The sequence below is a fragment of the Anomaloglossus baeobatrachus genome, unplaced genomic scaffold (assembly GCF_048569485.1).
Source record: "Anomaloglossus baeobatrachus isolate aAnoBae1 unplaced genomic scaffold, aAnoBae1.hap1 Scaffold_4431, whole genome shotgun sequence".
In the NCBI taxonomy this organism is placed as follows: Eukaryota; Metazoa; Chordata; class Amphibia; order Anura; family Aromobatidae; genus Anomaloglossus; species Anomaloglossus baeobatrachus.
Genome location: NW_027443769.1, coordinates 14,766 through 35,608, shown reverse-complemented (window position 1 = coordinate 35,608; position 20,843 = coordinate 14,766). Strand labels below are relative to the sequence as shown.

The 20,843-nt window shown below is 44.1% G+C and overlaps 1 protein-coding gene across 1 annotated transcript; it reads left to right on the top strand.

Annotated features, from left to right (window-relative positions):
- Positions 1-126: 126 nt before the first annotated feature.
- LOC142279900 (stromal interaction molecule 2-like) lies at positions 127-20,515 on the top strand (the record flags this gene model as incomplete). The annotated part of the gene is made up of 4 exons (XM_075332710.1): positions 127-227; positions 2,763-3,001; positions 13,119-13,356; positions 18,574-20,515. Coding segments are annotated over 4 exons (1,077 nt in total), but the record flags the coding sequence as incomplete, so codon positions are not given.
- Positions 20,516-20,843: the final 328 nt, after the last annotated feature.

The following is a 20,843-nucleotide window of genomic DNA, read 5'->3' as shown; positions in this document are numbered from 1 at the left end:
GTGAGCTTGCTCTCAATGAATCGGCCCCAATGTATTTATGCCTTAATCAAAAATACTCTTTCTTTGCGTTCTCTGAATACACCATCTCTTCACTTCCTTCTTAGCGATCATCTATTTCTGTTCTAGGCAGAGAAAATAAAAAAGAAAAGGAGTACCGTTTTTGGAACATTACATGTTGCACACAGCTCGTCGCTGGATGAGGTGGACCATAAAATTCTTGAGGCAAAGTAAGTTCAATCACGATGATGGTTAACATGAACCTACACCTGTTACTTATGACCATTAAAGGGGTTGTCTGGTTAAAGGAAGTCATCACCTATCCACAGAATCAGCACAGAATAGGTGATCACTTCCTGATCGGTGGGAATCCGACCACGGGGAATTTTTGTCCCGGTGTATCCTCTGCTGTAGCATCAAGTTTGGATGCTGAATTCATTCTTTATGGGAGACACAGATTAAATGGAGCTCTGACTTTTTTTTATTTTTTTATTTTTTTTTTTTGTGGGTAGGGACATTTTTTTTCTATTGTCTCGTTAAAAAAAAATAAATCAGTCCTGCGGTTTTCACACCGTGCCTTTTTTAGACGGACTTCCTGATCTTTCTGGAAGCGTTCTCAGGCTAATAAGACCATGGATTATAATGACAGGCAACACCTCTATACACAGCTGGTAACAGGATCCAACCATCACAGGAGGTGATGTCGCACCTCGCCCCTCTCTTCACAGTGACGTTTGCACATGCTTATTAAATGCTACATTACAAAGATAGGGGCTAAGTCTGTTCTTTGTGGCTAGTGCAAAAAGTCAGAGACAAGTGTGAAAATTGCAATCTCCCCCCCCCCCCCCCATCATTTTTAATACAGATTGCAAAATAAAGAAAAAATCCTTTGTAATAAAAAAACAAACCAAAACACAGATTTAAGAATTTGATTTTTTTTTTTTATTGGTCGCCTTCTGATTCAAGCTTCCCTTTGAAGGCGTTTTGCAGCCTGTTATTACGGTAGTATTGAGGTTTAATATTAGGTTGGTGGTAGTCGGAGTCCAAATCTGCCAATTGCATCCAGCTGCTAGTGCCCCTTCATTGCTTAAGCGGCATCATACAGCAGCACTAGGTATTGCAGCTCCTTCCCATTCTCTTACATGGGGTAAAGCTGTAGCACTGCTGCTAAAAGTAATATCTTGTGGTAATGAAAAGAACTAAAGCGGGCTTTACACGCTACGATATTTCTAGCAATTGCTAGTGATATCGTACGCAAAAGCACCCGCCCCGTCGTGCATGCGATATCGTGTGATCGCTGCCGCAGCGAACACTGTTGCTACGGCAGCGTCACACGCACTTACCTGGTCGTCGTCGTCGCTGTGACTGCCGAACAATCCCTCCCTCAAGGGGGAGGTGCATTCGGCGTCACGGCGGCGTTACCGCGATGTCACTAAGCGGCCGGCCAATCAAAGCGGAGGTGAGCGGGACGAACATCCCACCCACCTTCTTCCTTTCTCATTGCGGGCGGGACACAGGTAAGGAGAAGTTCCTCGCTCCTGCGGTGTCACACACAGCGATGTGTGCTGCTGCAGGAACAAGGAACAACATCTTTAAACAACCTCTAACAATTTTTGGTTTTAGGATGACCTCTCCATGGTGAACGATTTTCACCACTTTGGAGGACGTTTAAGGTCGCTGGTAAGTGTTACACGCTGTGATACTGTTAATGATGCCGGATGTGCGTCACTAACGACGTGACCCCGACGATAAAACATTAACCATATCTTAGTGTGTAAAGCCCCCTTTACTCCCTTGTATAGCTGGTCACCAGAATGCTAAAATTCAGATCCCTCAATGATGTGATATTGATGGCCTATCTAAAGCAAAGACAATGAATTTTAAATAGGACTAACCACCAGGATTTTCCTATATAAACTAAACTAAAGCCAGTGCTATACTGGAGCCATCATGCTGATTCTATACATACCTTTAGTTGTGAGGACGGATATATACTTTCTGAAATACAGACAAGTAAAGTCTGTGCAATGCACTGTTATTTGAATGAAAGGGGTAACAGATTATCCAATAGGTGGGTCGGGTTGTGTTAGTTATTCCAGCCCGTCTGCCTGCCTGTTCTTCTTCCTCCTGTCTGTTATCACAGGGGAGGAAGGACAGGCAGGCAGACAGGGGCGGTAATAACTAGTAAAACCCGACCCACCTATTAGATATTCTGCAGCACCTATCAATCAAATAACAGTGCCTTTCACAAACTTTACTTGCCTATATTTCAGAAAGTATACATTCGATCAATCAGCCTGATAAAGCCAGTATAGCACTGGCTTTAGTTTATGTAGAAAAATCCTGATGGTTGATCCTCCTTAAACAACTGGGAAAAAATTTAAACATTTCCTACCATTTTGCTGCTGTAAAGTCTGTGTAACCCCTTCACATAGCTGGCTATGCTGTTTGTGATCGAGAGCTGACAGGAGACTGCTCATGGTGACTCTCGGCTCAGGATTGACTTCTCCACTCTTATCGCTCCATCTACCTTCACCATGTGCTTCATTCTAAGTTAATAAAGTGATGCAAACGTCAGCATAGATCATAGATTTGATAACATTTCACTGCTCACGCTGCATCCTTGAGGTTTCCTTTGTGCTTCCTGAATGGTTTACCTGCAGTCAGATGGTGGTATCATGATGGGTTGTGCTAGAAGACAAACTCTACTCTGCTGCATTTCCTTATTAATCTGTTGCATTGACATTTTCTTCTTCGCCTCACAGGAAAGCCCTCTCTGAGTTAACCACATGTCTGCGAGAGCGACTTTATCGTTGGCAACAGATCGAGAAGATGTGCGCTTTTCAGATCGTGCACAACTCTGGTTTGCCGAACCTGACATCCACACTTTATTCTGACCACAGCTGGGTGGTTATGCCCAGAGTCTCCATTCCTCCTTACCCGATAGCTGGTGGGGTGGATGACTTGGATGAAGATACACCTCCAATTATTTCCCAGTTCCATGGTATGTAATATCTCCCTCCAAAATCACTGCCCATCCTGTAATACAGTAATGTGCCATAGTTTTAGGCAAGTGTATACAACATGGTGCAAAGGAAAGATGCTTTAAGGCTATGTGCCCACGCTGCGGAAAATGCGCGGATCTTGCCGCGGATTTCTCGCGGAAAAGCCGCGGATTTCCCGAAAATCTGCAGCTCAGGCACTTCCCAGACATTTCTATGGCATTTTGGAAATGCTGTGCCCACGCTGCGGATTTTTCCGCAGCGGATTTCGTGCGGATTTTGATCTGGAAAAATCTGCAGCATGTCAATTATTGTTGCGGATTTTCATCCAGATTTTGGCTTTAAAATTGGGGAAAAAAAAAATAAAATCCGCACCAAATTCAGCATCAAATCCGCGGCAAATCCGCACCTTTGAAAAGGTGCGGATTTTGCGGGAAAGCTGCGGATTTTTCTGCATCAAAATCCGCAGCTACATTCTCCCGTGGACACATAGCCTAATAGTTTATCAATTAACAAAATTCAGTGACCACTACATGGTCCCCACCTGGATTGATCTTGGCATCATCGATTCTGTCTGGGATTACCTGGGGACCTGCGCAGGTCTACATCCACAGAAGATCTGAGGTTAGTTCTCCAAGATGGTTGGAACAACCTCTCTGCTTAGTTCCGTCAAAAACTGTGTGCAAGTGTACCGAGAGGCAAAGGGCAGGCACACCAAATATCGGTGTAATGTAGATTTCCCTTTAGTTCATTCGGTTTCCAGTCCAATTGATAGAAATGTAAATAGTTTCTTTATGAAAGCATTTTCTCTTGCAGCATTTTTTATCTGCTTATAACTTTTGCACAGGGCTGTGTCTGGTTACAAATAGCGCAGATTCTCTGTAGACATATTTCATAACTACTTTCATCCTTCTCGGGTGGTGCGGCCTCTCCACATTATTCTCATCACTGTATTGTGCCCACCATAGATGTTAGGCTTTGTTCACACTAGGAAAAGGATGTTTCTCAAGAAATTTCTTGAGTCTGAAATATTACTGCACTTGCGGTCAAAAACCGCACTTATACCGCACCAAAAACCGCATGCGGTTTTACGCGTTTTTGGTGCGTTTTTTCCGCAGGTTGGTCCCTGCGGTTTTTTACCATTTATCTATGGCAAAAACCACAGGTACCTGCAGAAAAGAAGTGACATGCACATTGTTTTTCTCAAGAAATTCTGCAGAAAGAATGTTCTTGAAAAAAACAGTGTGCGCACAGCTATTTTTTTTTTCCATAGGTTTTGCTGGGGAATGTCTGCAGAAAGGTTACAACCATTTTCTGCAGAAATTTCTGTAGCAAAGCTGCAAAAAAAGTGGGTAAAAATGCAGTGTGTGAACAAGGCCTTAGACTGAATCCGGCCAAACGAACCTTACATCCAGAATGTATAGGCGTCTCTCCAGATTTATTCCTTTCAGCTAAGCTGCTACCAAATATCTCTCCGCGTACGTTGCACATGCACACTCGGCTGGGCATGCATGCGCCTATCTGATGTGTATGACCTGCTATAGGTCAGGCATGATCTGACTCTGATGGCGGAGACAGGAAGTGATGTCACTGAACTGATGACATCATCTGGAGCAGCGCATGTTGTGTTCACTACATGTCCAGTCTCCCTGCACTCACATCTCTAGTTGTAATTCTATAGACGTAGCTTTTTAGCAGCTGTATCCCATGTGGTAAGGAAATCTCATAGGTCCCTTATCCTAGTAATGCTTAAAAGAAATCCCAAAACTACCTGTAACTACTATGCATTAAAGATGTTTTGGTTTTGTTTTCCCCATTTCCTTGCTTTGTAGAGAGATAATGATTGGACGTTCACAGCCCAGGCCTGAGGTTGCACAACTGATTGTCATTGTCAGGCGGCATTCACAAGAATGTATATTCGGGTGGAACTAAATGAACATCTCACGAATGTTATTCCGTAGGGCCGATCAGAGGGACGCTTATTTTTTACACAACCCAATATCTGCATGAAAAATGACAGCATGCGCAAGTGTCTTTCAGATGAGACTCACCTCTACAAATCTGTGGGTGCACAGAAAAATAAATAAGATCCCATATGGATCATTTGCATAATGTATAGTATCCAATTTATATGGATACATATCCATTATTAGCATAGGAAACTGTATTTAGTCTTATGGCTTAGTGCTGATATATAAAACGAAGGCCGTACAGAGTAAGATACTGACATGCAGAGGCCTACGGAGGAAAGGGCATCCACTTTTTTTTTTTTTCCTGGATGCAAACAGACAATTGTTTTGCTTATATGAATGTAGCATCATAGAGATATTGTGCGGACTGAAATATCCCAATTCAGCAGCCTCCACAACCCTACAGATAGCGGTGCATATGTATGTGCCGACATCCATGGCGTTAGGGATCTGGATCTATCAGACATCAGGATAAACTCATCGGCATCTCTCCGGACTCCAGCCTCTGGACTCCAGCCTCTGGACTCCAGCCTCTGGACTCCAGCCTCTGGACTCCAGCCTCTGGACTCCAGCCTCTGGACTCCAGCCTCTGGACTCCAGCCTCTGGACTCCAGCCTCTGGACTCCAGCCTCTGGACTCCAGCCTCTGGACTCCAGCCTCTGGACTCCAGCCTCTGGACTCCAGCCTCTGGACTCCAGCCTCTGGACTCCAGCCTCTGGACTCCAGCCTCTGGACTCCAGCCTCTGGACTCCAGCCTCTGGACTCCAGCCTCTGGACTCCAGCCTCTGGACTCCAGCCTCTGGACTCCAGCCTCTGGACTCCAGCCTCTGGACTCCAGCCTCCGGACTCCAGCCTCCGGACTCCAGCCTGACAAGCCATCTTTTTAGCATTCTTCTTTTTTTTTTTTTTTATATATACGGTATATATATATATATATATATATATATATATATATAAGTACCGTATATACTCGAGTATAAGATGACTCGAGTATAAGCCGAGGCGCCTAATTTTCCCACAAAACCTGGGAAGACTTATTGACTCAATTATAAGCCTAGAGTTTGGAAATGCAGCAGCTACTGGTAGTAATGTGCCCATATTGTCCCCTGTGGTAGTGTGCCCGTATTGTTCCTTGTGGTAGTGTGCCCGTATTGTTCCTTGTGGTAGTGTGCTTGTATTGTTCCCTGTGGCAGGGTGCTTGTATTGTTCCCTGTGGCAGGGTGCTTGTATTGTTCCCTGTGGCAGGGTGCTTGTATTGTTCCCTGTGGCAGGGTGCTTGTATTGTTCCCTGTGGCAGGGTGCCCGTATTGTTCCCTGTGGCAGGGTGCCCGTATTGTTCCCTGTGGCAGGGTGCCCGTATTGTTCCCTGTGGCAGGGTGCCCGTATTGTTCCCTGTGGCAGGGGGGCCCGTATTGTTCCCTGTGGCAGGGGGGCCCGTATTGTTCCCTGTGGCAGGGGGGCCCGTATTGTTCCCTGTGGCAGGGGGGCCCGTATTGTTCCCTGTGGCAGGGGGGCCCGTATTGTTCCCTGTGGCAGGGGGGCCCGTATTGTTCCCTGTGGCAGGGGGGCCCGTATTGTTCCCTGTGGCAGGGGGGCCCGTATTGTTCCCTGTGGCAGGGGGGCCCGTATTGTTCCCTGTGGCAGGGGGGCCCGTATTGTTCCCTGTGGCAGGGGGGCCCGTATTGTTCCCTGTGGCAGGGGGGCCCGTATTGTTCCCTGTGGCAGGGGGCCCGTATTGTTCCCTGTGGCAGGGGGCCCGTATTGTTCCCTGTGGCAGGGGGCCCGTATTGTTCCCTGTGGCAGGGGGCCCGTATTGTCCCCTGTGGCAGGGGGCCCGTATTGTCCCCTGTGGCAGCGGGCCCGTATTGTCCCCTGTGGCAGCGGGCCCGTATTGTCCCCTGTGGCAGCGGGCCCGTATTGTCCCCTATTATGCTTTTGTTCACATACACATACACACACACACACACACACACACACAAAAAATATTCTCACCTGTGCTCTGTTCCCGTGGTGTCCTCTTACCTGCTTCCTGCGTACCGCAGGTATAGAGACCCCTCGGTGATCGTGGCCAGTGCAGAGTCCGCCTCTGATGTCTCCTGCGCTTTACTTAAGTTGAATGCTTTTCGGCGCCGCAAATTATTCAAGTGAAGTAAAGTGCAGACGACAATTGGTGGGGCCCCTGCAGCGGCTGCGATCACCGAGGGGTCTCTACCAGCAGTCTGTAAGAGGACACCACAGGAACAGAGGACAGGTGAGAATATTTTTTTGTGGGACCCTCACTCGAGTATAATCCGAGGGGGGCATTTTCAACATAAAAAAATGGGCTGAAAAACTCGGCTCATACTCGCGTATATACAGTACATTTTTTTTTCTTTCAGTCTCAGAATACCCTAGACTTTGTTTTCCTCATCAGTTCTGTAGCAGTTGTTAATAGTAATTAACAATCCTAATACTCTCCTGAGAAAAGCCGGTTAGTCACGTCCACGCTGGGAGGGACGGGGAGTTGGATCGCTGTCGTCTGGAGACAAAGGGATTATTATTAATACAGTTTTCTACTTGATGCGAGACTTGCACACACAGGATTTAGCTGTGACCGTATCACGTCCTGAGGTTGTGCTCGGGATTTTTAATATCGAGTTACTCAGCGCGTCAGAAATGTTTCATTCCTGTTCCGCATTAAAGGGGTAATCAGTTAACTGCACAATCCCTTTTTAAAATGACGAGTAAAGTAAAAATTCGCTATGATAACCTCCCACACTCGCAATGCTCCAGCAATGTTGGTGCCGAGTCTCCCAAGGATTGCGTAGCATTGTCATCACATTAACCCTGCAGCCAATCGTTGGACGCTATTGCGCTGCCACTCCTCACATCTTCCACTTTCTGAGGTTCATCTGAAGGAATTGAGAGCACAGCAGCCCAAATCCAGAAGCTGATTGGCTGCAGGGCTCACATGGCTTAATAATGCTACGCGAGCCTCAGGAGACCCGACGCTAACAATGGTGGAACGGCCCCGATACGGGAGTAGAGTTCTCATTTTTTTTTTTTTTTTTAACCCTTTTTTTATTTAACAAGAGGCTGATAAAGTAGAGGACAACCTTTCAACAGGAAATTTTGGCTTTTTTTTTTTTTTTTTTAAATCCTTGTATGTCCAGTGATATAAGAATTCTGCAGCATCCTTCTTCTGCATGGAGCTGTCCCTTTTTACTACTAGGTATAACCGTTTTCCATGTCAATAAGGTGCTCTCACACGTACCCTATCAGCACCGATAGGACCATGTGTAAGGACGTTTTTTTATTGGCAAGGAATAGGATACACCCATTAGTCAATTTATCATCTTTAGGAGGAATATGAGAGGAATGGCATAATAGGGTTGTAAAGAGTGCTATCATTGTGGCTATTACAGCGCTATCATTTAGCTTCTCCAGCCTCTATGTATCATTGTACATAACAGACAGACTGCAGCATGTGCAGTAAATCCATCGGTGAGCCTGTGACCGCACGGGATGAGCTGTAAGCTGATTTATGACCAGATAAGTCAGCCATGTACTGTGTGCATACAAACTGTAGGAGCCACAAATAGTGAGTGCCGCCTGCTGCCTGTGCAGATTGTATGGGCAGGATGTGTATCGGAGGGTGGCATGGTCTGTGGCCTTCAGATATGGTCAGCTGGAGCCTGAGCAGATCTTGTGATCAGGTCAGCGCTTTTACTTTTGCACATCTCTTCATGCTAAGACTAGAGTGGTTTTCAACCTATCACCCATCCTTGTTGACTAGTGAGGTTCTGCTTGTTGGGACCTGCACTGATCAGCAGAACTGGCACATCTTTCCCCCTCAGAATGGAGCCGCACTGCACATGCCCAACTGCTGCTCCATCCATTCCCTGTGGGACTGACCAGTGCTGCGCTCAGATTTTCCAGCAGCCTCGTAGAGAACGAATGGGGCGGAGATTGGACATCCATCCTACTGCTTCACCTGATCTACCGATCACTGTCACAGCGGTCAGACCCGCATCCATTAATACATTATCACTTATCCTATGGATAGGCAATAACTTATTTTTACCAAAGGGACCCTCAAATTTAAAATGGTAAAGTCCATACTATCAGGAGGCACAATACTAAGTTATACATCTCCTTCATTCTTACCACAATTGGTGTCCCACATTCAGTACACCACAAATATTGTGTTATAATCTTTCTCATGAGCCCCCAAACAATTAGGTGTAGATCAGGGGTCTCAAACTCGGCTGGGTGTATGGGCCGCACAGAGGGAAAAAATCATTTGGGGGGGCCGCATTCTTTGCGGGACAAAGTAACATTTTTATTGGTACCATATATATTTTATTACACACCTTTGGATCACTGATTTTCAACATTTTTCACTTGTTTATTATAACAAATGTGCACACATTCTAAAATTTGATGGTAAAAAAAAAATCAGGCCTTATTTTGTTTTTGTTTTTTTACATTTTATCCCTTTCTTGTAACTAATAGTGTTACAATTATCACTATATAGAAATTTTGGCCAACATCTTTTAGTAATGTTCCCTATCCTATAGTAATGTGCCCACCTTGTCCCCATCCTATAGTAATGACCCCAGCCTTGTCCCTATTCTAATGTCCCCATCCAATAGTATTATGCCCATCCTTGTACTGTCCCCATCTTTTAGTAATGTGCCCACCTTGTCCCCATCCTATAGACATGTGCCCACCTTGTCCCTATTCTATAGTAAGGTGCCCACCTTGTCCCCATCCTATAGACTTGTGCCCACCTTGTCCCCATCCTATAGACATGTGCCCACCTTGTCCCCATCCTATAGACATGTGCCCACCTTGTCCCCATCCTATAGACATGTGCCCACCTTGTCCCCATCCTATAGACATGTGCCCACCTTGTCCCCATCCTATAGACATGTGCCCACCTTGTCCCCATCCTATAGACATGTGCCCACCTTGTCCCTATTCTATAGTAATGTCCCCATCCTGTAGTAATGGGGGGGGGCAGTGGCGGCGGGTGAAAGGGGGCGCTATAATTTACCGATCGCTCTCGGTTTCCTTCCACCCACAGATGCCGGAGTGAAGGTGAGGGGAGTGGTCTCCGGCCCCAGATCCACAGTGATTGGACAGATCGGTCACAAGGCCGGTCTCTCCAATCAGAACTGGGGGCGGGTGAAACAGAGGTCACCCAGCTCCAGCCAATGATCGGTGCTACAGCTGCCCTGATCAGGGCTGGATTTCAATGTTACAGCCATTTTCAATGGCTGTAACATTACAGTGGCTGTGATTGGCTGACGAACGCCGCACAGCCAATCACAGCCTCCGTAGGTCCGGGGAGGAGACACCACCCCTCCTGAGGTCCCCTCCTCCCCCAAATCTAAGGTATTTGCTATTTGCAATGCAAACGGCGGTCGCAGCCACCGGGGCTGCGATTTCGCCATGACGTACTGGGTATGTCATGGATCCTTAAGTACCAGGGAGCCATGATGTACCCAGTACGTCATAGGTCGCTAAGGGGTTAATGTACCGTCCTTCACATACACAAAAAATAAACACCATTATTCTCACCTGTCCCGCGTTCCCTCTGCTCCTAACCTCTGCTTCGTGCTGTCTGCAGGCCGTGCCCCGGTGACTATCTCGGGCGGTGCAGGGACCGCAGCCACTTGCAGCGATTTATGTCCGATGAATGTTTTGCGGGCGCTGCGCGCGCACAGTCCTTCCTTCTGAGAGCGCAGCGCCGGCAAAACACTCATCTAACAAAGTGCAGACAGTGGCTGCGGCCCCTGCACCAGCCACAATAGTGAACAGGGGCACGGGCCTGGGGGCCGCACGAAGCAGCCTGACGGGCCGCATGCGGCCAGCGGGCTGCGTGTTTGAGACCCCTGGTGTAGATGTTGAGGCTTGCAGCAAGACCATGGGGGTTTTTTCCCATAATTCTTCACTGTAGATATTGGGACGGACGGACGGACGCTTCTGTCAGATAATACTCGGTGTCTTTCTGAAAATGATTGAGCATGGAGGAAAGAAAGAAGACCAAAGAACTGTCCTGAGAATCCAAATTGTGAGGAAGCATGAGCAATCTCAAGGCTACAAGTCCATCTCCAAAGACCTGAAAGTTCCTATGTCTACAGTGCGCAGTGTCATCAAGAAGTTTAATGGCACTGTGGCTAACCTCCCTAGATGTGGAAGGAAAAGAAAAATTGACGAGAGATTTCAACACAAGATTGTGCGGATGGTGGATAAAGAACCTCGACTAACACCCAAACAAGTTCAAGCTGCCCTGCAGTCCGAGGGTACAACAGTGTAAACCCGTACTATCCGTCGGCGTCTGAATGAAAAGGGACTGTATGGTAGGATACCCAGGAAACCCCACTTCTTACCCCGAGACATACAAAAGCCAGGCTGGAGTTTGCCAAAACGTACCTTAGAAAGCCTAAAACGTTTTGGAAGAATGTTCTCTGGTCAGATGAGACAAAAGTAGAGCTTTTTAGGAAAAGTCATCAACATTGAGTTTACAGGAAAAAAAAGAGGCATTCAAAGAAAAGAGCACGGTCCCTACAGTCAAACATGGTGGAGGTTCCCTGATGTTTTGGGGTTGCTTTGCTGCCTCTGGCACTGGACTGCTTGACCGTGTGCATGGCATTATGAAGTCTGAAGACTACCAACAAATTTTGCAGCATAATGTAGGGCCCAGTGTGAGAAAGCTGGGTCTTCCTCAGAGGTCATGGGTCTTCCAGCAGGACAATGACCCAAAACACACTTCAAAAAGCACTAGAAAATGGTTTGAGAGAAAGCACTGGAGACTACTAAAGTGGCCAGCAATGAGTCCAGACCTGAATCCCATAGAAAACCTGTGGAGAGATCTCAAAATGTCAGTTTGAAGAAGGCAGCCTTCAAATCTCAGGGACCTGGAGCAGTTTGCCAAAGAAGAATGGTCTAAAATTCCAGCAGAGCATTGTAAGAAACTCATTGATGGTTACCGGAAGCGGTTGTTCGCAGTTATTTTGGCTAACCTAGTATTAGGCTAAGGGTGCCAATACTTTTGTCTGGCCCATTTGTGGAGTTTTGTGTGAAATGATCAATGATTTGATTTTTGTTTCATTCTCTTTTGTGTTTTTTCATTGCAAGCAAAATAAATGAAGATAATTTCAAGAAGAAACTAAGTATTCTCTGACAGAATTGCAGGGGTACTTTTGGCCAGCACTGTATATGTATGTATGTATGTATGTATGTATATGTGTGTGTTTATGTGTATTATATATATATATATATATATATATATATATATATATATATATATATATATATATATATATATATATATATATATACACATATATATATATATATATATATATACACACACATATATGTATAAATTTATATTATGTATGTATATGTGTGTGTGTGTGTATATATGTATATGTGTATATATATATATAGGAAAATAGGAATGGATCCATCAAAAACACTCTGGAAGTCCAGGTGGCAGTAAAAATAATTTTGCCAAATTTATTGAAAAAAAAAAAAAGTTAAAAATGTAAAGGGCTGGAGACAATTAATATACGCAGGACACACGAAACCACGGACAACACGTTTCGGCAGTGTAAACCACCTTCTTCACGGTCCAAGCCAAAACTGATATAGAGATACATATAGATAGAGATATACACAGATGTGTATACACGTGTGTGTATGTATGTGTGTATATATAAAGGATGTTGTGCTCCAAATTCTTTATAGATACATATACATACATACATATATATATATATATGTATGTGTGTGTGTGTGTGTATATATATATATATATATATATATATATATATAAAAGAAATAAGAACTCTTACTATGATGGCTGCATAGATGTATACTTTAGCCTTACAGCGTTTAGCATGTAATAGAAAAAAGCCATGTGTTTAGTTTACCGTGTCTAGAGCGCCCTCTAGTGTCCACATCAGCAAATTGCAGTGAAACTGCATTGGAGTTTGTCCAGTAATGAATTAATGATTTTTTTGTGTTATATAATACCTCCTTTGTGTCATTGTATTTATCATCGCCGATGTATGACTTTCTTGGGTGTTTTCATCATATGATCTAATGTTTATTGAAAGCTGTTTTTTTCTCTTTTGTGTCCTTCCTGTCTCTGTAGGTTCCATTCTGAAAACTCATGGAACATTGGCACGGAGCAGCAGCATGTGTCGTTCTCGCCGTAATGTAATTCCACCTTCCCCCCAGTCTCAGCACGTCCTGCAGTCGCCTGATCCAGACATTCTGTCAGTATCGAGCTGTCCCGCTCTGTACCGTACCGAGGAGGAGGAGGATGCAATCTATTTCATTGCAGAAAAGCAGTGGTATGAGAAATTAAGTCACGCTAATGTGCCGAAAAGGTAGATTGTATTCCGAAATACAACTGCTCCTACTACTAGATTAGAGACGCCATCCTCTACCTGGAAATGACAGCGACACAGAAGCAAGTACACATCAGACGGCCATGTGTGGTCACATGGGCGAGCTGGTTAATGATTAGGAGCGCCAACAGTATGATTGGGAAACCTAAAAAATTGTCCATGCTGCATTTTTTAGCATTGGACACTGTGTGCATGTTCACTTATTTGACCAAACAGCAATTTTATTTAAATGATTTTTTGCCCCATTGCTTGCTTTTGTGCTGACGTACTGCTAACTCTTCCTACACGCTCCTGTCCTTTTTCATTTTTCCAATATCTATTTAAACATTGAAATAGAAATCTATCTAGGACTTGTAATTTAAGCCATGGATCTTGGTACAAATCCGCAGGAAAATCTACTTGTCGTCTGCACAGGAAAAGTGCACAGCACGGGGAGGTGGTCTGCAAAATCTCAGTGACTTGTTTGGTCCTGTAACCCGTTGCATATTGTATCTGCCCAGCAGGAGTGGATAACACTTGCAGATTTGTGCGGGTAATGTAATCGCAGTATTGCAGTGCCAGTTACCAGTGGCTGAGATTTTACATGTTTTTCTCTTTTTTTGTGCGGTGCACACGTGCAGTGCAGTCTTTACAGTTAGCCACTTGTAAAATTCTGTTGTGGATTTTTGCTACAAATTTCATTCTTTTCAATGTGGCAGGATATAACCATTGCTGAATCTAAAGCAAAATGTATACATGCAGATATGCAAAAGATCTGCTCCAGAAAGCTTTTTTTTTCGGCACCTGCCTTCTAATTCCTAAAGCTGGGTTCACACATAGCGACATCGACGTCGCTGTTATGTCACAATTTTCTGTGACGCAACAGTGACCTTGTAAGTCGATCATAACGACATGCGTCGCTGTGCTACATGTGCAGAGAGCATGGAGCCGCGCACACTGCTTAGCGCTGGCTCCCTGCACTCCTAGCTACAGTACACAACGGGTTAATTACCCGATGTGTACTGCAGCTACATGTGCAGAGAGCAGGGAGCCGGCACTGGCAGCGAGAGCGGCGGACGCAGGTAACGAAGGTAAATATCGGGTAACCAGGGAAAGGTCTTCCCTTTGGTTACCCGATGTTTACCCTGGTTACAGCTTACTGCAGTCTGCCAGACGCCGGCTCCTGCTCCCTGCTCGCTTCATTTCGTCGCTCTCTCGCTGTCACACACAGTGATGTGTGCGTCACAGCAGGAGAGCGATGACCAAAAAATGAAGCTGGACATTCAGCAACGACCGGCAACCTCACAGCAGGGGCCAGGTCGTTGCTGGATGTCACACACAGTGACAGCGACGGGACGTCGCTGCTACGTCACAGAAAATGGTGACGTAGCAGCGACGTCGTTGTTGTCGTCGCTGTGTGAGACACCACCTTTAGTGTCAGATCACTTAGGTCTTCTAATTGAAGGGGTGTTCATTAGAGATCAGCGAACCTGAAATGTCCGGTGTTCATACCAAGTTGTTCGAGTTTGGGTGCTTTATGTACACTAACCACTCACACGAGCATCACTGTTATTGGGTACACTCTGTGCTCGGCCCAATGCAAGCCGCTTGCAGTGCTCGGATGGCTTACACTGGCGGAAACGAGCGTTATCGGATAGAGTGTGCATCCTCCCTACTCCCCCCCCCCCCCCAAAAAAAAAAGGGGGGGGAAACTATCCAACCCTCCCCGAGAAGTGTCCTATAATGGCTGGCTGTATGTGGGTGGAGAGGTGAACTGCCAGTCAGTGACTTCCATTGGGGTTCTGGTCAAGTCCGGGTCCAGAACCGAACTTTATCTAAAGTCTGGCTAGACTCATCAAACCGAATATCAACAGGTCCGCTCATCTCTAGTGTTCTTAAAGGGAATCTGTCACCAGGTTTTTGCTACCTTATCTGAGAGCAGCATAATGTAGACAAAGATCCTGAATCCAACAATGAATCACTTAATTACTGCAACTATTCTCACACAATCAGACTTTTTTGATTTATCATTTATCAGAGCTCAGAGCTTCCCCCGGCCGCACCAGGCTCTCTATAGAGATTATACATTGATAGGGAGGGGGCGTGATATTATTATTATTATTATTATTATTATTATTATTATTTTATTTATAGAGCTTATTATTATTATTATTATTTATAGAGCACCATTGATTCCATGGTGCTGTACAAGTAAAGGGGGTTACATACAGAATACATATACAAGTAACAGTAGACAGACTGGTGCAGAGGGAAGAGGACCCTGCCCTTGCGTGCTTACATTCTATAGGGTATTGTATTCCAAGCAAGAAGTCCTGCTGGTTAAACAAACATAGCATATAATATTTTAGTGCTTGCAGCATGCTGTCTTCAGCTTACATAGCAAAATTCTGTTGACAGATTCCCTTTAAGGTAATACATTGCTTTAGATAGACAGCAGGAAAATGGAAAAAGCAAGTCAATTGACAATTTGCTTAACTGCTGTTATTTTCCTGTAATGAGAACTTTTATTTTTCATAGTGTACTTCTAGTTTCCATGGAGCTCAACTTCCCAGAGTGTGTTCTAGTTATATTCTAGAAGTATTTAAATCCCAGTAGAGGGGTTTAGTCCTAACTTACCACTTCTCTCTGGCACATTGATTTCTATACAGCAGTTTACATCTATCCCCCTGTCTCTTAGCTCCTGACAAGCTTCTGTTATAAATCTTTAAACATCCCCAGGATTGCAGTGTTCAGATTATTTCTTCTAATCAGGACTCTCACTTTCCTGAGCTGTGCACTTGATAAAATTCCCATACCGTGATAGTGGTGTAGACTCCAGAACAAAGCACTGATAGCAGAATGTTTCACCAGCTGCTTCTCACCAGAGCTGTCGCTCAAGGAGGAGAGCCCACCATGCCAGAAGCCAGGAGACTGCAGAGCTCTGAGCTGCTCAAGAGACAACTTGAGAAGACTCCTTCAAGATAGGATTATCAATGACTTGCGAGCATAAAGGGACTGAACTGCTTGCGAAGACATAGAGCATTATTAAGCATTAGAAAAGGAACGCTCTGCTGTTTTCCTGGTGCTACAGGACTTCCATTGACTGTGTTTTAAATTGCACATCAGTCCCATTTTGTTTCATTGGGAACAGTTGGAACATCAGACAGTGATGGACATCATTTTCTAATCCTTGATCATACCGTTATGTCCTGCAAAGCATGTATGCCCCTTCTCTGCTATTTTGTGATGACCAAACCTTCTCTATCTAAACACCTCTAAAACCTCAAATGTGAATTGTGTCTATATTACAAACACTTGTGTGCTACATATTGGTCAGTAGTTGGGGCATAGTGTAATTTTATTACCCAGGCACCAACCGCTTCACAAGATCCTGCTATAAATCAGGTTCGCTGACTGTTATTGGCAGCGGCTATTTGGAAAAGGTTTTACTCTGGTTTAATACTCTTCATCATCAGGGCTGCATTTACAGCCTATGCTACCCTATGATAAAAGACCAACCTGCCCCAATAAAACCCAATGGATAGTTATTGTCATGATTTGCTCAATTTGGGTGTTTGTAGCAATGATTTGCCCCGTGTTAATTGAAAGAAATGAGGGATTAGATGTAATTTTATCAATTGTGCTGCCACATATGTAGCTGTTGGAGGCATAATCAGTAGGGATGATCGAATACCTCAAATATTCGGCTTCGCGAATATCCGACGAATAGGTCGCTGGTATGCACTTTTCGATGCGCAATGTAAGTCTATGGGAAGCCCAAATAGTTGTTATTCGTGTTTCACATAGACTTACATTGCGCATCGAATATTTGCGGATAGTCGAATAGCGGCGACCTATTCGGCAAATTTTCGCGATGACAAATATTTGAGGTATTCGATCATCCCTAATAATCAGTCATTTGTGTTACCATAAAATAACTGAATAATACCACCACATATCTAAATATTACAATAAATTGACCTTCTAAATACAACAATGTGTTGAATAACACTGCAATAATGCTCCTGAATTTGTTACTATGCAAACAATACCGTCATATTGTGGCTGAAAAATAAAGAAAACTGTACACAAAGGCTAATATGACCGCCAGAGTGGCATCACGCTATAGCTGGATGTACAGGAATGCTGCTGAATAGAAGTAGTCAGGCAAGAGTCCCAAAATAACCCATTTGTAATGAATACAATACTTGGTCGCGGTCAACAATTGTGTGAACCGGCATTGAAACGCCCTGTTGGTATACGGGGCATGCATGCACCATATACTATCTGTACTACAGCTGGGGAAAGCCAAGTACAGCGCTCGCTTATCTCAGGTCTTGGACAATGTAATGGCTTGTCATCACCACATTCTGGCAGGGCATTACAGGGTCCTATGCTGGAGTTGAAACAACCCCTTTTATTCGCCCCACAATATACCAGTCTCCAAAGCATACACACACTGAGCACTATATAAATATAGTATATGTTGTATATGAATAACGTCCAACCAATGGTCCATAAAGCCCCCACTATCAAATACATGGTGCCCAATATAATTGTTTGAATTCATCCACCCCACCCCCCCCCCTTTCAACCTACACACCCGGATTGTGCATGCCAGCCTGTGTACCCTGCCCCTTTTAGGACATTTTCATACTCTGACATCAGAGGTGGAGAGAAGCTGTAGCACACTGGGCAATAGTCCTCCGATGCCCCGGCGAGTGTTGAGCACAGGTCCCATTAATTACAACAGGACTGTACTTAATGCACTCTGGGTGTCAGATTTTATGCTGTAAAAGAAGTGCAAAGATGGCAGCCATAAGAGAGATGGTTATGCTGTCACAGCAGTGCATATTGCCACCATAATTTCGTTGCGGGGTTGAATGAACGCAGAGTCACCTCCTCCCCATCTCTACCCACTTACATGTTACAGTCACAAAGTTGCTTTCCCAGTTTCAGCAGGAGCCCAACTACATGTATTCGTATTAAATCAGCATCATCTATATATCTGGCATGGAGCAGGAATGAACTCTCGCTCATTGCACATGTATAAGTCATAGAGCACTGAGGGCTTAAGATCCACAGTTTGGATCTCGGTGGCAGAATTCCTGGGATTGTCACAAAATGTTTACGTTTTTTTTTTTTTTTTTTCAAAATTGTGGAAAGTTGATTACATTTCATAATCTTCTTTTTTTTTTTCCCCTCCTGTCTTTTCAGGGAAGCCCAAGACACGAGCTCAGAGTGTGATTCGTTAAACTCTTCTATTGGAAGACGACAGTCGCCTCCTTCAAGTCTGGAGGTTCAGCAGCAACCTACACGGAAGATCTCAAAAGAAGAAACCTCCGGCGAGGAGTCTCTCTCTACAGACTCTCCTGTCACCCCAGATGTTTCTAAAGCCTCCTCCCCTGACACCACAGGGTTGACAGAAAGCCAAAGCATGGTCTTCAGCCCAGCCAGTAAAGTATACAATGGTATTTTGGAGAAATCCTGCAGCTTTCACCAACTCTCCAGTGTTTTACCCATCTCCAAGCCACCCCATCCTTCATTTCCTACGTCTCCAAATGACAGCAAGCCAGTTCAAGAAGTCCACGGTATTCCTGTCCTAAAGACCACCCCACACGTCCTTTCTTCTCAGAACGGCGAGAAAAAAATTGACCGAAAGCGAGAAAAAAATCAGTCGAAAATTAAAGTCCTGCTGAAGAAAATCTCAAAGTAAATGAACTTGAAGGGATTAAAGACAATGGATGAAGCGTCTTAACGTTTTAAGAATGTAACTCCTTGTGGAGTTTTTTTTTCAAGACTTGGATGTTCTGGGTGTGAAGCTCCGAGGTTCGTCTTACCATTTTACCGACTGTGAAGGTCAATGCCAATCACTGAAGTTCAACGGAAAGTGGATCTGTTTACAGTCACTTTTGTCTATTTATTTCTGCTTTTAAGTTTTTAGTTCTTAATTTTTTTTTTATTTTATTTTATTTTTTTTTTTAAGAAGCCACTTTGGACTTCCCAATGCTAACAAGACTACTTCAGCCTACATTGGGGCTCACCCAATCTCTTGTTTACTGGAGCATCTTCTTATCTTTCCGCACAGCTACAACATTTTACATTGTGGACTAAGTAACTAATTGCACTACAGTTTTTGAGGGTTTTTTTTTTTCCTTCCTAGCCAGACTAGGGGGGGGAAAAAAAACTAAAAAGGAAAACTAATGAAATTTGCAAGTGAAGTAGTTAAAGATTTGTAAAATGACAGATAAGAGGGTCCGTTTTCACTTTTAATTCAAGTGGGTTTTTAAGTAGAGCCTAGAGTTTCTAATCGACACGGTTTCCAGAAGACACTCATACATTTTTGTATGAGGCAGGTTTAGATTCACCTATTCTTACTGTTACAGATTGACATCCTGCTGTAAAGAGTTTTTTGGGGTTTTTTTCTTGTTTATTTGTACATTTTTTCTTTTTTTCTTTTCTCCAGGGCTTTCACTGTGATTTCACAGAGCTGCAAGCTGTAGGATATATGTAGATATTATATAACAAGAGGACGCTCTCTTGATCTTTTATGCAAGCGATGATTGTGGATCGTTTTAGGAGTTAATGCACTTAGATTGGTGCTTTTTAAGTGCTATTAACCCACAAGCCGAGGATTGTTTACAGGCAAAGGGTGACTGGATTTGCTATACTTTCTACTATGTTGAAGTTGAAGGTAATTACTGTATCTCGGGCTGACCCACTGACTACATTAGCATGCAGATGTGCCAACAACAAGTAACGTTTATGGTCTCCGTTGTCCGAGTGTTACAGACACATGCATTTTTCATAGCTCCGAACTGACACCATGGGTATTGCTAAAATGTTCTGTACGCCATAAACTTCTCACACTGCCCAGACGACTAATAACTGCAGTGGGGGCCTGTATCGCTCTTAACTCACATTTTTATTTTAATTTTTTTTTTTTCGTTTCTCTGCTACAAGAGATTTGTACATGTTGTAACATACACAATGCCACTTTTAAACTAATAATACTTTTGCTACTACAGATATGTATGTCTTACTCCCCTTTTGCCAATACTTCGACATATTTTTCTCTTGTTTTTGCCTGGTCAAATCTTAATCACTAGATCTGTTACATTTCAAAATGTACAATTTTCCAATAAACTAATTTATTTGATTTCTGGAAGGACGTTTACTTTCTAGCAATGACTGGTATGTAGAGTTTTCACAAAATGATTCACATGTCCCATTCCGTTGCCTGTGACTGTGTTCTGTGCCTCTCCAGAGAAGAGGGAACATAGCCTCTTACTATCATGTTGACAGACAACCCTGTGGTGTTCGGCTATAGAAGGTCACTGTGTTTGGCTGCACAAATTGATCCTTGAGATTTCTTCCTTTCCTCTGTGCTGTGAATGGCGTAGTGTACCTTCTCTGTTAGGGTTTAATCTTTCCCCTTTAGGAATCTGCGGAGATCTTTTCCTTTCAGTTGCTAATAATGATCTCTC